This window comes from Rhinatrema bivittatum, chromosome 16 (assembly GCF_901001135.1).
Source record: "Rhinatrema bivittatum chromosome 16, aRhiBiv1.1, whole genome shotgun sequence".
Taxonomy (NCBI): Eukaryota; Metazoa; Chordata; class Amphibia; order Gymnophiona; family Rhinatrematidae; genus Rhinatrema; species Rhinatrema bivittatum.
Window position 1 is genome coordinate 29,868,049 of NC_042630.1, and position 16,224 is coordinate 29,884,272.

Sequence of the window (16,224 nt, forward strand, 5' to 3'; positions counted from 1 at the left end):
TTCTCCGTTGCGTTTCCTCTGCCCGTCCTGGAACCTTATTGGGTTCTTCCCACCCTGTGCACGGCACCGTTTGACCCTTGAAGCGTACAACTCTTAGGGTCTTCGCATTAAAGACTGTATCCCTGGTGGCGATTGCCTCGGCGCGGCCCTTCTCAGAGTTGCAGGCTCTTTCCTGTAGAGATACGCCTCGGGGTATCCTTGCGGATGATCCCTTCCTCTCTACCTAAGGTCGTTTCGTTTTTCATCGGCATCAGTTAGTTGAGCTGTCCGCTTTGCGGCCGGGAGCTCCTCTGTTCCTTAAGCGAGGGACTTAAAGAGGCTTGCTGTGCGAAGATCCCTTCTACGCTACCTGGAGGTCACGAATTTCTTTCCGATAGCGGATCATTTGTTTTCCTTTTCGGGTCCAAAGAACGGGACCGCAGCATCTCACACGACGATTGCCCGTTGGCTAGAAGAAACCATTGGTTCAGCATACCTCGTGTGGGGAAAACCGATTCCTGGGGGCCTCAGGGCTCACTCGCCACGGTCTCCAGCGACTTCTTGGGTGGCGTCTTCGCAGGTGTCGCCTCCAGTGATTTGCAGGGCGGCTACCTGGAGGTCGTTACATACCTTCATTAGTCATTACCGGTTGGAGGTTCAGGCTACTGATTCCGGGAGTTTTGGAAAGTAGGTGCTCCGAGCGGGACTCTCTGCTTCCCACCCTCGGTAATTTAGCTCTGGTACATCCCAGGTGTCCTGGACTGATCCTGGTACGTACAGGGAAAGGAAAATTAGTTTCTTACCTGATAATTTTCGTTCCTGTAGTACCAAGGATCAGTCCAGGATCCCGCCCGCAGTGCTACGCTGCAGTAACGAAGAGTCCGCTCATTGTTGTGTTTCAGTACGCTGACCCCTTATTTAGTCGCTCTCCCGGTTGGGGCGCCTGGTTCCTGTAGGGGTGTTGGAATTTTTTTCCGTTTAAATAGCAAGTTTGTTTGGTTAGCTATGGTTACCTTATGGAATTTTTCTACTTTGACATTACGTATGACTGAGGGGCTGTGACTGGCACAGGAGCATATATGGCTCCGCCCACAAGTTTTAGTCTGTCTCCATCTACTGGTGCGGAGTCACAACCCAGGTGTCCTGGACTGATCCTTGGTACTACAGGAACGAAAATTATCAGGTAAGAAACTAATTTTCCTTTATTCCATTTTACCCCTCCTCACCCCTCTTGTTCTTTGGTTCCTCTATTGTTCCCTTGTTTCCCCTACCCTTGTTCTCTGTAATACGTTACGTTATCTGTAAACCGATATGATGTACCAACGAATACCGGTATAGAAAAGTTCTTAAATAAATAAATACATAAATGATTGTGGGAGGCTCGGTTTGAACCACTAAAGAGAGCTACAGTTAAGGACGACTCTTAAAAGTGGTTTTCTTGGTGGGTATTTTTTCAGCCAGGAGAATTTCAGAGCTCCAGGCGCTATCGTGTCAAGCTCCCTTCCTACAGATGTCTGATTCGGGAGTATGTTTATGCATGGTGCCTTCTTTTCTGCCTGAGGTGGTCTCGGCATTCAATCTTAGTTAGATGGAGCTTCCAGTTTTTCCGGATTTGGATTCCTCTAAGCCTCACGCAGGGGAACTTAGGCTCTTAGATGGAAGGCTTGCATTATTGAGGTATCTAAAGGTAGATCGTATCGCCTATTTGTAGATTAGATCACCTCTTTGTACTGTGACGTGATCCAAAGAAGGGAAGTATGGTGACTAAGGCTATAATTATGTGGTAGCTGAAGGAAGTGATTGAGTCGACTTGCATTTCTAAAGGGCGTCCGCACCTGGGGGGGGTTTAGGGGTGCACTCAACGCATTCTTGGGCAACTTCCTGGGCTGAGTTACAACAGATGTCTCCGCATGAAATTTGCTGGGCGGCTGTTGGGAAGTTGTTGCACACTTTTGATAGGCATTATTGCTTGAATGTCAGGAATGTTCTTTGGTGAGAGTGTTCTGTTAGCAGAACTCTCCAGGTCCCACCCAAGTTAAGGGAAGCTTAGGTACATCCCAGGAGTCTGGACTGATCTGGGTACGAATATGAAGAGGAAAATTGGTTCTTACCTACTAATTTTCATTCCTGTAGTATACAGATCAATCCAGCCCATTTACTGGGTGGGGAGAGTCTGCTGCTCATACTGTTGGGTTGTATATAGTGCGGCGTTGTTGGAGGTTTTCAGTACTGATCATTTATGTGAAATTTGGGAAGCGAGTTTTTCATTGTCTTTTTGGGCAACTTCACCTTCTTCCGGCTCGTTGGAGGGGAGGGAGTTTGCTTAGACGTTTGTTTAGAAATTTATGGTTGTTGCTGTCATATTGGCTTGGATATAGGTCAATATTGAGGGACTACTGGTGGCACACTGGGTTATGTACAGTGTCAGTGAAACTTTCTCTGTCTCCATCTGCTGGCAGGGAGGCAAAACCCAGGAGTCTGGACTGATCTGTGGTACTACAGGAATGAAAATTAGCAGGTAAGAACTAATTTTCCTTTTGTGCAGATGACTAAGGGGCAGACAAATAGGGCACGTGTATTTGAAAATCAAATGTACTCGTGCTGTTTCCTTCCCTGATCTAAACACATCCACAGGAACACCTCTTTAATATGCCATGCAAACTTTTACCCGTATTTGAGGAAAGCCGTACTTCCTCAGGCTTTGAAAATTGCTCCCCCATCAAATCTAACCTTCAGTTTGTCGCAGTGTAATCAATGTATATATAATGAGGCAGGAGTTATACCTTTTTTTTACTAGAAAATTACAATTTTTATTTTAGATATTTGCGTTAAAATTCTGAGAGAAGACAAAAGCTGTCCTGGCTCTACCCAGCTTGTGAAATGGTATGTTAGACAGATAAACTTACAAGAATTTCAATCTGTAGTTATAGCAAAATCTGTTCACTAGTTGAAGAAGATGGAATTTGTAAAGTCAGGGGCCTTGGTTATTTTGTCAACAATTTTAGCAGATTGTTTTAGTGTGCAGTCCTCCATATAGTCGATGGTGGCCAGAATGTCCAGTCATCATTTCAAATTATTATTTTTCAGTCCACCTCTATTATGAATTGAGTGCTATAAGAAAATATGATAGAATGTTTCAAAATAAACGATGCATTTTTAATCACAGGTTCACAGAGTACTTCATAGAAAGAAGAACAGTCAGTTTGACTTAACCGTGTTCTATTTTGCAAGCACCAACACAGAATAGCATAGGACAACTTTATGTGACATCATAGTGAGGGCTGAGAGTTTCATGAGGACCCTGTGGTGATTTTCACCTCTCCTCTTGTCATTATTTAACCTTTGTTTCCCTGTACGTACCAGGATCAGTCCAGACAGTGGGTTATGTCCCCTGTCCAGCAGATGGAGTCAGAACAAAAGCTCCAGGGGGCGGTCCTATATGACCTCATCCCCTGAGCCTCAATCCTCAGTATTTTCTGACTCCAGCAGATGTGAGCAGGGGACTAGCTAGTCCCCAGCGCAGGATTTCAGGGTTTAGGCCTTTCCTGTTTTTTTTTTTGAGGGATCAAGAATTTATAAAAAAAAAATTAGAAGATAATTTACCAGTCTCCTTCAGGAGCTCAGGTTTCACACATTAGTGTCTGGAACCGGGGGGTTAGAGGGACTTGCTGGCTAGCTGTGTCTGAGTCTTTCTTTCCCTCTCTTTTCTTCTGTGGTGGGTACGTTTTTTATTTACTTACAGGTTATTTCTTATTATTATTCTTCGCCCTCTTGCCGTTCCCGGCACTGGAGGGCTGCGCTGCTTTTTCGAGGTCTTGTCAGGGCTCCTGACTTTGTTCCTCTGACCCCCTCCCTCCGTGTGCGTCGAGCCGGCACCGACCTGCGGCCCCGCGAAGCGCATTCCCCGGGGCTGCCGACCGCTGGTAGGTCTTCCTCCAGGGTTCTCTCGGGTCGGTGGGAGGGGGGGAAGGCGACTCGAGCGTCGAGGATGCGATTCGCCAGGGTTTTTCCTCCGTTTGCCGCGCCGTCCGTTTCCTGCCTCTCCGTGAGGGGGTGAATTTCTCCTCATGCCGCGAGCGCAGAGTTGCGCGGCCTGCGGCCGTCAAGGAAGCCACCTTTCAGCTGAGGGCAGGTGCTCGAGCTGCCTCCCTGCTGGGGAGGTCAGTCCGCCGCAGGGGGAAGGCACAGGAGACCAGGCAGAGGACGCTACTTTCAGTCAGTGGGAACGGCAGCCATTTTGTTGTCAGAAGAAGACGCTGACATTTCTGACGGGGAGGAGACGGGAGTTCTGGTACTGAGGCAACTGGCGAATTTACCGCCCCTGGCCCAGAAGGACGGCAGGCTACCAGCTGGATAGGTCCCAGGGGCCCCCCCCCTGGGATTGCCCGCGTTTTCTCCGGAGTTCGTGGTTCTGATGCACCGGGCCTTCCTCCAAAGTTCCAGCCAGGCTATGGGTTTGGGTCTGGGTCCCCCTCCCACCAAACTACCGCGTTTAGATACCCCTTTGGGGGACTCTCTGGCACAGCCCATCAGATTAACCCAGACCCCGACCAGGACTCCCATGGGACCGCCGCGGGACCTCCCGGTGCTCCCGCAGGGGGACACGTTTCTGGATACATCCAGGGAGGACCCCGTACTCTCGACTCAAATGGAAGGCGATGATCCCAGGGTCCTCCGCATCTTCCAGTCTGAGGAGTTGGAGGGTCTCATTCCGCATATTCTTCAGGAGATGGACATTGACCCTCCTCCGGAGCCAACTCCCTCGGATCCCAAGATAAGAAAGGGAGACCCTCTCTTAGCGGGATTTAGGCCCCTGGCCAAGGCTTTCCCGACGCATCCCAGCTTCTTGCAATTGATCTCCGGTGAATGGGACAAGCCGGAAGCTTCTCTCAGGGTTAGCAGGGCTATGGAGAAGCTTTATCCTCTCCCGGTGGACTTCCTGGAACTCCTCAAGGTCCCAGCGGTGGACTCGGCGGTTTCGGCAGTCACTAAGAGTACGACCATCCCGGTAACGGGCGGTACGGCTCTAAAGGACCTACAGGACCGGAAGCTAGAAGTCTACCTTAAGCGTATCTTCGAGGTCTCGGCGCTTAGAGTACGAGCGGCTATCTGTAGCGCTCTGGCACAGAGAGCGGGTCTCCGGTGGGTTCAACAATTGCTCACCTCGCAGGATCTCCCGGACACCGAGGCTCAACAGGCAGACAGGTTGGAGTCTGTAATGGCTTATGGAGCGGACGCTCTGTATGACCTCCTCCGAGTCCTATCTCGGTCCATGGTAGCGGCTGTATCAGCGTGTCGCCTCCTGTGGTTACGTAACTGGTCGGCGGACTCTTCATCCAAGACACGTCTAGGCTCTTTACCCTTTAAGGGTAAGTTCCTCTTCTGGGAGGACTTGGACCAAATTATTAAGTCCCTGAATGAGAATGCGGTACATAAGTTTCCTGAAGACAGGCCCCGTGCCTCTAGGTCGTTCAGTTTTTCCAGGAACCGTTCTCGAAACTAGCGTCGCGCCCGGACGAATAGGCAGCAGCAAGCTCCACGGACCCCTTCATATCGCTCCCAGAGCTGGAACCGGTCCTTTCGTGGGTGCCGGCCCGGCAAGGAGGCTCCAGGATCCTGCGCTGCCTCGAAACCAGCTCAATGATGCCAGGATGACCCACGAACCGACCCCTCGGGTGGGAGGCCGGCTAGCTCTTTTTTACAGGGAGTGGGCCTGCATCACGTCGGATCAGTGGGTCCTGGATATCCTAAGACATGGTTACGCATTGGATTTTGTCCACGTCCCCAGGGACAGGTTCCTTTTCTCTCCTTGCGGCTCCTCTCGAAAGCAGAAGGCTGTTCGACAAACCCTGCAGCGACTGATAGCGTTGGGAGCAATAAGGCGGGTATCCGCCAACGAGTTGGGTCGGGGACATTACTCCATCTATTTCGTGGTTCCCAAGAAAGAGGGCACGTTCCGGCTCATACTGGACCTCAAGTCGATCAACAAGGCACTACGGGTCCCTCGTTTCCGCATGGAAATGCTCCGATCAGTGTTGGCGGCGGTTCATCAAGGGGAGTTCCTCGCCTCTCTGGATTTGACGGAGGCATACCTCCACATCCCGATTCATCCAGATTACCAAAGATATCTCCGATTTCAAGATTCTGGGACATCATTTTCAGTTCCGGGCTTTACCCTTTGGTCTAGCAACAGCACCGCGGGTCTTTACAAAGATAATGGTCGTGGTGGCGGCGGCTCTCCGCCGGGAAGGGATCATGGTTCACCCGTACTTGGACGATTGGCTCATATGGGCGAAGTCTCGAAGCCAGGGATTTCAAGCCGTGAACCGGGTCGTGTCCCTGCTACAGTCGCTAGGATGAATCATCAACTACGACAAGAGTCACCTCACGCCCTCCCAGTCGTTGGACTATCTGGGCACCCACTTTGATACGAGGGAAGGAAAGGTGTTCCTTCGGCTGGAGCGGGCGCAAGCATTGAGAACGCAAGTGCGGCGTTTCATGTCTCTCTCGGATCCAACCGCCTGGGACTATCTGCAAGTACTGGGGACCATGGCCTCTACGATAGACCTAGTCCCGTGGGCCTTTGCTCATCTCCGCCCCTTGCAGAAGGCATTGCTGTCCCGTTGGAAGCCAGTCTCACGGGATTACCATGTGGTCCTCCCGATCCCACCGGCGACTCGGCTCAGTCTGGATTGGTGGTTAGATCCTCAGAGCTTAGCCAAAGGAGTGTCCCTAGAGACACCGGACTGGATAGTAGTCACCACGGATGCCAGCCTCACCGGATGGGGAGCGGTCTGTCAAGCGAGCTCCATCCAGGGCACGTGGACGCCGGATCAGAGGAAGTGGCCCATCAATCGCCTGGAGACCAGAGCGGTCCGGCTAGCCTTGCAGGGTTTCCTGCCGCTAGTCCGTCGGAAAGCTGTCAGAATACTATCGGACAATGCAACTACAGTATCGTACGTCAACCGGCAGGGAGGAACGAGGAGTTGGCTGGTCGCGTGGGAAGCGGAACAACTGATGCAATGGGCAGAGCGCCACTTGCTTCGACTAGCGGCTTCTCACATAGCAGGCGTAGACAACGTGCAAGCGGACTTCCTAAGTCGCCAGCGTCTGGATCCTGGAGAATGGGAGCTATCCATGGACGCAATGGGGCTGATAGAGCGCCGGTGGGGGAAACCCCACATGGATCTCATGGCCACAGCGGCAAACGCAAAAGCTCCTCGCTTCTTCAGTCGCAGACGAGAGCACGGCACGGAAGGAGTCGATGCCCTGGTTCTTCCGTGGCCCAGGCAGGTCCTCTTGTATGTCTTCCCTCCATGGCCCCTGGTGGGCAAGGTGCTCCGGCGTATAGAGACTCATCCAGGGCCGGTGGTTCTGGTAGCTCCGGAGTGGCCGCGGCGCCCCTGGTACGCGGATCTTCTGCATCTAGCACGCGAGGGGCCATTACGGCTCGGTCACCTGCCTCGACTTCTCAGACAGGGCCCCATATTTTTAGAAGAGGCAGATCGCTTTTGTCTTGCGGCCTGGCTTTTGAGAGGCGAAAACTAAGGCATCGAGGTTATCCGGAATCGGTGATTTCCACATTGCTACGCGCCAGAAAGACGTCTACCTCTGTAACGTATGTGAGGGTCTGGAAGGTCTTTGAAGATTGGTGTATTGCCCGCTCCATTGTCCCGGGAAGAGCCTCTGTGGTCCAGATCTTGGACTTCCTACAGGCTGGACTGGAGATGGGTCTAGCCTACAACTCCATTAGGCTTCAGGTGTCGGCGTTGGGGGCTTTGTTATACAACGGTAAGGACTCACTCCTCTCATCGCATCCGGATATTCTCCGTTTTCTCAAAGGGGTGAGACAGCTGAAGCCTCCGTCTAGGCCGCCTTGTCCGTCGTGGAGTCTTAACTTAGTTCTCCGGGCTCTGGGCGGCGCACTGTTCGAGCCGTTGTGGGCAGCCACTCTCAAGGATCTCACACTTAAGTCAATTTTTCTGGTGGCTATTAGCTCAGCCCGCCGTATCTCAGAACTTCAGGCGCTTTCCTGCCGAGAACCTTTCCTACGCTTCTCGGACGGCGGAGTTTCCTTGCGAACGGTACCCTCCTTTCTGCCGAAGGTGGTCTCTTCTTTTCACCTAAATCAATCTGTGGAACTTCCCTCTTTCGCGGCGACGGAGCCCAAACACCTCCGGGTCCTGGATGTCAGGAGATGTCTGATGCAATACCTGTCAGTCACCAATGAATTCCATCTCTCGGATCATCTCTTTGTACTCTGGTCAGGCCCCAGGAAGGGTCACATGGCGTCCAAGGCCACTATTGCTAGATGGCTGAAAATGGCAATTTCCTCAGCGTATCTTGGGGTTGGACGCCAACCTCCGATGGGGGTCAAGGCATACTCCCTTCGGGCGCAGGCCGCTTCGTGGGCAGAAACCTCTGCTGTTTCGACACAGGAGATTTGCCGAGCGGCCACCTGGAAGTCTTTTCATACTTTCTCTAGACACTATCGGTTGGATGTTCGGGCCCCTGTTTTGGGGTCCTTCGGAGATAGTGTTCTACGAGCAGGGCTTTTATCGGCCCACCCAGTGTAGGGAAGCTTTGGTACATCCCACTGTCTGGACTGATCCTGGTACGTACAGGGAAAAGAAAATTATTCCTCACCTGCTAATTTTCGTTCCTGTAGTACTAAGGATCAGTCCAGACGCCCTCCATATCTTTGAGGGTTGTTGTTGGGATTGGCCTCTGCTCGTTATCTCTACTTGTCTGTCTATTTCAAGCTACCCTGGGGCTCCAGGGTTCTCTGCTTGAACAGTTTGGTTTGCAAGTTCCGTTTTTTGGTTACCTTAAAATTAATCAAAGTTCTGGTTTTGCAGTTTTATTGTGTATGCTCAGTTCTTGATCCCTCCATCTCTTCTCTTCTTGGCTTTGTAAGTCTAGTTACTGAGGATTGAGGCTCAGGGGATGAGGTCATATAGGACCGCCCCCTGGAGCTTTTGTTCTGACTCCATCTGCTGGACAGGGGACATAACCCACTGTCTGGACTGATCCTTGGTACTACAGGAACGAAAATTAGCAGGTGAGGAATAATTTTCTTTTCAAGAACATAAAAAAACAGTTGCAATGAATAGAAAAATAAACAATAAAAATTATTTTGCCCAAAAAAAGAAAAATAAACAATAGTTGCTGATTTTTACAGGATGCTAGGATGCTATGATGCTTTGCAGAAAAAATATGTAAGTCTTCCAACATGACTTTATTGTCATTTTATATAACTTTTTTTTTCATAAGATGTGTTTTGTTTCTTTAAATTGCCTTTCTGTGAATTCTTACACCGGTCTGACCTGTCCGAACCTGCACCAAAAAAAAAGAAAACAAAATGTACAAGGAAACAAAATACCCCTAATTTTTCTAGAATTGATCATGGCATATAGGAGAGATGAAGAAGAAGAGCAAATACTAAAAATGCCAGAAGTAGGGCTGCTGGTGGAAAACCTTCCTAATTGATGAAAATGTAAACTTCGACTAGTTCTGTGCAGATAGTTCTGCTAAAGGACTTGGCTGGTTCGAGATATGGTATCACACTATGGGCCAGAAGGACTAATAGTTTTTTTCCAGTTTGTGTCTGGCAAAAATGCCCAATAGCCACAAAAGCTTCTGACTTTACTCGTGATCACAAGCAGGCTTGAAAAGCAATAATCCATCCTGGCAAGGGATTCACAGACAGCAAATTTACCAGAACAGTAAGTTAGATTTACCTGTATTTATCAGTTTGAAAGTGTTAATAGATACAAATAGTCCCCCAGGGCTCTGCCCTCTCCGCAACCCTCTTCAACATCTACCTACTCCCGATCTGCCAACTCCTAACCAGCCTTAAATAACACACTTTCCCTGTACGTACCAGGATCAGTCCAGGACACCTGGGTTGTGACTCCACACCAGTAGATGGAGACAGACTAAAATTTATGGGCGGAGCCATATATAAGCCCCTGTGCCAGTCACAGCCCCTCAGTCTTACTCTGTCTCCAGTAGATGGTGCAGGTCCAGTCACAGCCCTGCCTGACCTGATTCTGGTGGTTAGTCAGGTTTGATTTTTGAGTTAGTTTTGTTAGTTTTTAATTGTTCTGTGCTAAATTGGGTTTTGTTTTTTAATTCTTTCCCGGGTGCCCTGCCTCCCAGGGGAGTTGAGAGGTCCTGAGGGGACTACCCTCCCCCGGTTGAGGCCGCTGCCAGGGTTGAGGACCCGGCTGAGCTTGTGGCAGCGACAGGGGTGACACCAGGGAGCCTGGTTCACTCACCCCTGTAGGAAATAGGGCTTTCAGAACCAGGGACAGTGCGTTTTTTTGTGTAAAAAAAAAAAAAAAAAGTTTTACTTTTATTTTCTCCGGCTCTCCGTTGCTTGGCGTTGCCGCTCCGTTTTTGTCGGTGGGGGGGCGTCACCAGCAGGGGGGAGGTCGCCGAATTGCGCCGTTTTAGTTATTTTAAATATTTTTCCTCTGTGGTAATTTTGGTCAGCGCGTCTCTATTTCCCCGCGTTCGTCGGCATGCCTCGGGGTTCGCAGTGCAGGGCCTGCGGCTTGGCGCGCGCGCGTCTCTCCCGGGACAGCCTTTGTTCGGCTTGTGTCCCGGGTGATGAGGGTACCTCAGCAGCACCTCGGGGGGCTCGGTCCCGGGTCGCGCGATCGCCGCCGCGAGGTGGGGGCCCCTCTGACACACCTCAGGACCCGTTCCCGCTTAGCGCGGGAGTGGCGGCCATTTTGGCCACCGGCCGGGAAATTTCCAGGGAAACGGTGGGGGCTTCGTCTCTACCTCCTGCGCTTTCCCCGCAGCGTGACAAGGCGAGGGAGGTCTCCTCGGAGGGGATTCGGTCCCGGGGGGACTCGAGTAGCGATTCAGCGGGTTCCGGAGAATTTTCTGAGGACTTTGCGCTGTTGCTGCGCAAAGTCCTCAGATATAAGCGCAGCAAGCGCATACGGGGGGATGTCTTGCGTACTGCTATCCGCAAGTCCCCGCCACGGAAAAAGAAGGCCAGGAAGGGTGCGGAGATCGCCCAGGGCTCGTCCCGGGGGAAGCGGCTTCCCCGGGGGCTGCCGCAGGAATCGGATTCCGAGGATTCCCCCGGGACGGATACGGAGGCCTCCGAAGAGCCCCTGATGGGGGCCGGGACGGCAGCACCGGATGGAACGGCACAGCCTAGTGCAGGGAAATGTGCACAAGCCTTAGACGGGGATGACCCCAAGGTGGTGCGGCTATTCCGCAGAGGGGAACTGTCACCTCTCATCCCAGCCATTCTCCAGGAGCTGGGGATTGAGGCTCCCCCGGTGGTGGTCCGCCAGGAGGCGAACATGGATCCCGTTTTGCTCGGCCTCACAGGGCCGGCGGTCGCCTTCCCTTTTCATTTCTCATCCACGGATATCCTCTTCAAGGAATGGGATACTCCGGAGCTGGGTTTGAAAGTCAGCAAAGCCATGGATAAGCTCTACCCTTTACCGGAGGAGGCGTTGGAGCTCCTCAGACTCCCGAAGGTGGATTCGGCGGTGTCCGCTGTCACGAAGAGGTCTACCATCCCGGTCACGGGAGCAACAGCCCTCCGGGATATTCAAGACCGAAAGTTGGAGGTTCAACTCAAAAAGATTTTTGAGGTTTCCGCCCTAGGAGTGCGAGCTGCCATTTGCACGAACTTTGCTATGCGTGCTAGTCTGTGCTGGGCCCAGGTACTGCAGGCTAATGCGGGTCTCTCTCCGGAGGAGGCTTCTCAAGCAGATAGGTTGGAAGCGGCTATTGCATATGGGGCTGATGCGCTCCATGATCTTTTACGCACTTCAGCTAGGTCCATGGTAGCAGCGGTGTCGGCACGCCGTCTTCTTTGGCTACGCAACTGGGCAGCGGATGGTTCGTCCAAAGCTCACCTCGGGGCGTTACCCTTCAAAGGGAAATTGCTGTTCGGAAAGGAGTTAGATGACTTAATGGTTTCACTAGGTGAGAACCGAGCGTTTAAGCTGCCAGAGGATAGGGCCCGGGCGCGCTCTTCGTTTTCCAGCAGAGCTCGTTTCCGGGGACCCCGAAAGTCCAGGCCGCAAAGATCCACCGGGTCCTCTTATAGACTGTCCTCTTCTCGAAACACTCACTGGCAGCAGTCCTTTCGAGGCAAACGCTTTGGCAGGCAAGGAGGAGCCCCGTCGGGTGCGGGGTCCAAGCCTTCGCAATGAAGTTCGGCCGGCCCATCCCTCCTTGCGTCCTCAGCACATTGTCCCAAACGTGGGGGCGCGTCTATCCTTGTTCCTCGAGGAATGGGCCAGCATTACGTCGGATCAGTGGGTCCTCAATGTGATAAGACACGGTTACGAGTTAGATTTTGCTCGCATTCCAGTGGACAAATTCCTGGTCTCGCCCTGCAAAGATCCCAAGAAGAAAACGGCGGTGCTAGATACCATTCGAAGACTAGAAAGCTTGGGGGCCATCTCTCCGGTTCCGGCCGATCAGTACGGCAAGGGTCGTTATTCCATTTACTTCATAGTCCCCAAGAAAGATGGCACTTTCCGACCCATACTGGATCTGAAAGGAGTCAACAGATGCCTTCGGGTCCCTCACTTCAAGATGGAGACCATTCGTTCGGTGATCGCGTCAGTGCGGCCAGGCGAATTCCTGGCGTCACTAGATCTCACAGAAGCATACCTTCATGTGGGCATCCAACCAGCGTTCCAGCGGTTCCTACGTTTTTGCATTCTGGGAAGACACTTCCAGTTCCGGGCTCTTCCGTTCGGCCTGGCGACAGCACCTCGGACATTCACGAAAGTGATGGTGGTGGTGGCGGCGCAGTTGCGTCGGGAAGGCCTCCTGGTTCACCCTTACCTCGACGATTGGCTGATTCGGGCGAAGTCAGAGAGGTTGTGTCGGCAGGCTGTAGCCAGGGTGATACAATTCTTGCAGTCCCTAGGCTGGGTGGTCAATTACAACAAGAGTCATCTGGAACCCACTCAGTCCTTGGAATATCTTGGAGCCGTTTTCGATACAAAACGGGGCAGAGTGATTCTCTCTCAGGAACGGATATGCAAACTGCAGTCTCAGGTGCAGCGTCTTTTGTCTCTACGCCGTCCGCGAGTTTGCGATTACCTAACGGTTCTGGGATCTATGGCCTCCACGCTGGCGCTAGTCCCTTGGGCGTTCGCTCATCTTCGGCCGCTGCAGTCTTCACTGCTTTCCCGCTGGAAGCCGGTTTCAGAGGAGTTTTATCTTCCACTGCCTCTCGAGAGTCACGCGCGCTCCAGTCTGAGCTGGTGGCTGGTCTCCAAGCATCTCTCCTGTGGAGTATCTCTTCTGGTTCCCAACTGGATGGTGGTAACCACCGATGCCAGTCTTTCCGGCTGGGGTGCAGTTTGCCAAGGGAAATCGGTTCAGGGTCTGTGGTCAGAGTATCAGACCCGGTGGTCTATCAACCGCCTGGAGTCCAGGGCGGTCCGTCTGGCATTGCAAGCTTTTCTACCCCTAGTACGAGGAAAGGCGGTCCGGATATTGTCGGACAACGCTACCACCGTGGCTTACATCAATCGCCAGGGCGGGACGAAAAGCCCTCAAGTAGCGGAGGAAGCGCGTTCCTTGATGGCCTGGGCAGAGCGGCATCTCAGCGATCTCACTGCGTCTCACATAGCAGGGGTCGACAATTTCCAGGCGGACTTCCTCAGCCGGCACCACCTGGATCCCGGAGAGTGGGAGCTGGCGGACGAGGCGTTTCTTTACATTTGCAGAACTTGGGGAACGCCCCACATGGACCTAATGGCCACATGGCACAATGCAAAGGCTCCGAGATTTTACAGTCGACGCCGAGAAAGGGGAGCAGAAGGGGTCGACGCATTAGCGCTTCCCTGGCCGGCGGAGGTGCTCCTGTACGTGTTCCCACCGTGGCCCATGATTGGCAAGATCCTACGGCGCATAGAATTGCATCCGTCCAACGTGATCATGGTGGCGCCGGAGTGGCCGCGCCGTCCGTGGTTTGCGGACCTGATTCAATTGTCGGTGGCGGCGCCCCTTCGTCTACAGGGGTTTCCGGGGCTCCTTCGTGAGGGCCCCGTCTGTTTAGAGGATGCGGATCACTTCTGTCTCGCGGCATGGCTTTTGAGAGGAATCGATTGAAGCGTAAAGGTTACTCAGATGCGGTAGTTGCCACGTTGCTGAGATCCAGGAAGCAGTCTACATCTTTGGCTTATGTTAGAGTCTGGGTAGTTTTTGAAGAGTGGTGCGTAGAGCGGGGTCTAGATCCCACTTCCGCTACTATCCCTGATATTTTATCTTTTCTCCAGGCTGGGCTGGCCAAAGGTTTAGCGTGCAGTTCCCTTCGGGTCCAAGTAGCGGCGCTTGGTTGTTTGCGTGGTAAAATCCGGGGAGTCTCCCTGGCTCTCCACCCAGATATCTCCCGTTTTCTTAGGGGAGCGAAACACCTCCGTCCTCCTTTGCGGCCTCCTTGTCCGTCTTGGAACCTCAACTGGGTGCTCTCGACTTTATGCTCAGCTCCTTTTGAGCCTCTGAAGCGTTCTACGATCAAAGATCTCACGTTGAAGACTGTATTCCTGGTAGCGATTGCGTCGGCTCGCCGAGTTTCCGAGTTGCAGGCTCTGTCCTGTAGGGAGCCCTTCTTGCGCATTTCCGATTCGGGGGTTTCCTTGAGGACCGTTCCCTCGTTTCTGCCTAAGGTCGTATCGGCTTTTCATTTGAATCAATCGGTTGAACTTCCCGCTTTCGCGGTAGGGGAGTCGTCAGATCCAAAATCGAGGGACTTGAGAAAACTAGATGTGCGGAGGTCTCTTCTGCGCTATCTAGAGGTTACAAATTCTTTTCGGTTGTCGGATCATCTGTTTGTGTTGACGTCGGGTCCGAAGAAAGGTTCTGCTGCGTCCCGCACGACGATCGCCCGTTGGCTCAAGGAGGCCATTGGTTCCGCGTACATTTTGCGCGGTAAATCACCGCCGGTGGGTCTTCGTGCTCATTCGACGAGGTCTCATGCTGCGTCTTGGGCGGAATCTTCTCAGGTGTCGCCTCAAGAGATTTGCAGGGCGGCTACCTGGAAATCGTTGCATACCTTCATTAAACATTACCGGTTGGATGTTCAGGCTACTGATGCTGGGGGTTTTGGAGAGAGGTTACTCCGAGCGGGACTCTCTGCTTCCCACCCTCGATAACTTAGCTCTGGTACATCCCAGGTGTCCTGGACTGATCCTGGTACGTACAGGGAAAGGAAAATTAGTTTCTTACCTGATAATTTTCGTTCCTGTAGTACCAAGGATCAGTCCAGGATCCCGCCCGCAGTGTTGCGCTATATTAACGGAGAGTCCGCTCATTGTTGTTTTTATAATACGCTGACCCCTTGTTTTGTTCGCTCTCCCGGTTGGGGAGTCTGTTTTCCTGTAGGGGTGTTGGAGTTATTTTCGTTTACTTAGTAAGTTTTCTATGGTTAGCTATGTTGGCTTTTGGATTTTTTCTACTTTGACATTACGTATGACTGAGGGGCTGTGACTGGCACAGGGGCTTATATATGGCTCCGCCCACAAGTTTTAGTCTGTCTCCATCTACTGGTGCGGAGTCACAACCCAGGTGTCCTGGACTGATCCTTGGTACTACAGGAACGAAAATTATCAGGTAAGAAACTAATTTTCCTTTCTATATGCAGATGACATCCAAATACTCATCCCGATTCAAAACTCACTGGACGAAACATACAAGAAAACAGCGACCTATCTCACGACAATCAAACAATTGTTAACCAAATTGAAACTTGTAATAAACATCGAAAAAACAGAAATAATAATTTTTGACAGAAAAATCAGATCAACACCCCTAATAATAGAGAATCAAATAACTGCAATCTCTCCGATCTCACATGCTCGCAATCTTGGAGTCATCTTAGACAGCTAATTATCATTTAAAAATCACATCACAACAAAAATAAGAGAAGGATACCTAAAACTACTAACCCTGAGACGCATAAAACCCTTCCTAACCCAAGAGGACTTCAGAACAGTATTACAACTACTCATTCTCTCCATTCTCGACTACTGCAACTCTCTACTACGCGGGCTACCTCTATCCACCATCCGCCCCCTCCAAATTCTACAAAACTCAGCAGCCAGAATACTCACTGGAACAAAAAAAACATGAACACTTCCCTGTACGAACCAGGATCAGTCCAGACAGTGGGTTATGTCCCCCTTCCAGCAGATGGAGTCAGAGAGAACTTCGAAGGGTGCTTCCTTATAAGGCAGTGCACCCTTT

General features: G+C 51.8%; 1 protein-coding gene across 5 annotated transcripts in view; it reads left to right on the forward strand.

Moving 5' to 3' along the window:
• HORMAD1 (HORMA domain containing 1) overlaps positions 1-16,224 on the forward strand; it is a 227,635-nt gene that overhangs the window by 14,551 nt on the left and 196,860 nt on the right. For all 5 annotated transcript variants that reach the window (XM_029581603.1, XM_029581602.1, XM_029581600.1 and 2 more), the window contains exons 4-5: positions 2,799-2,862; positions 9,161-9,197. In XM_029581603.1, coding sequence (XP_029437463.1) covers positions 2,799-2,862; positions 9,161-9,197 — 101 coding nt within the window. The remainder of the gene's footprint in view (positions 1-2,798; positions 2,863-9,160; positions 9,198-16,224) is intronic.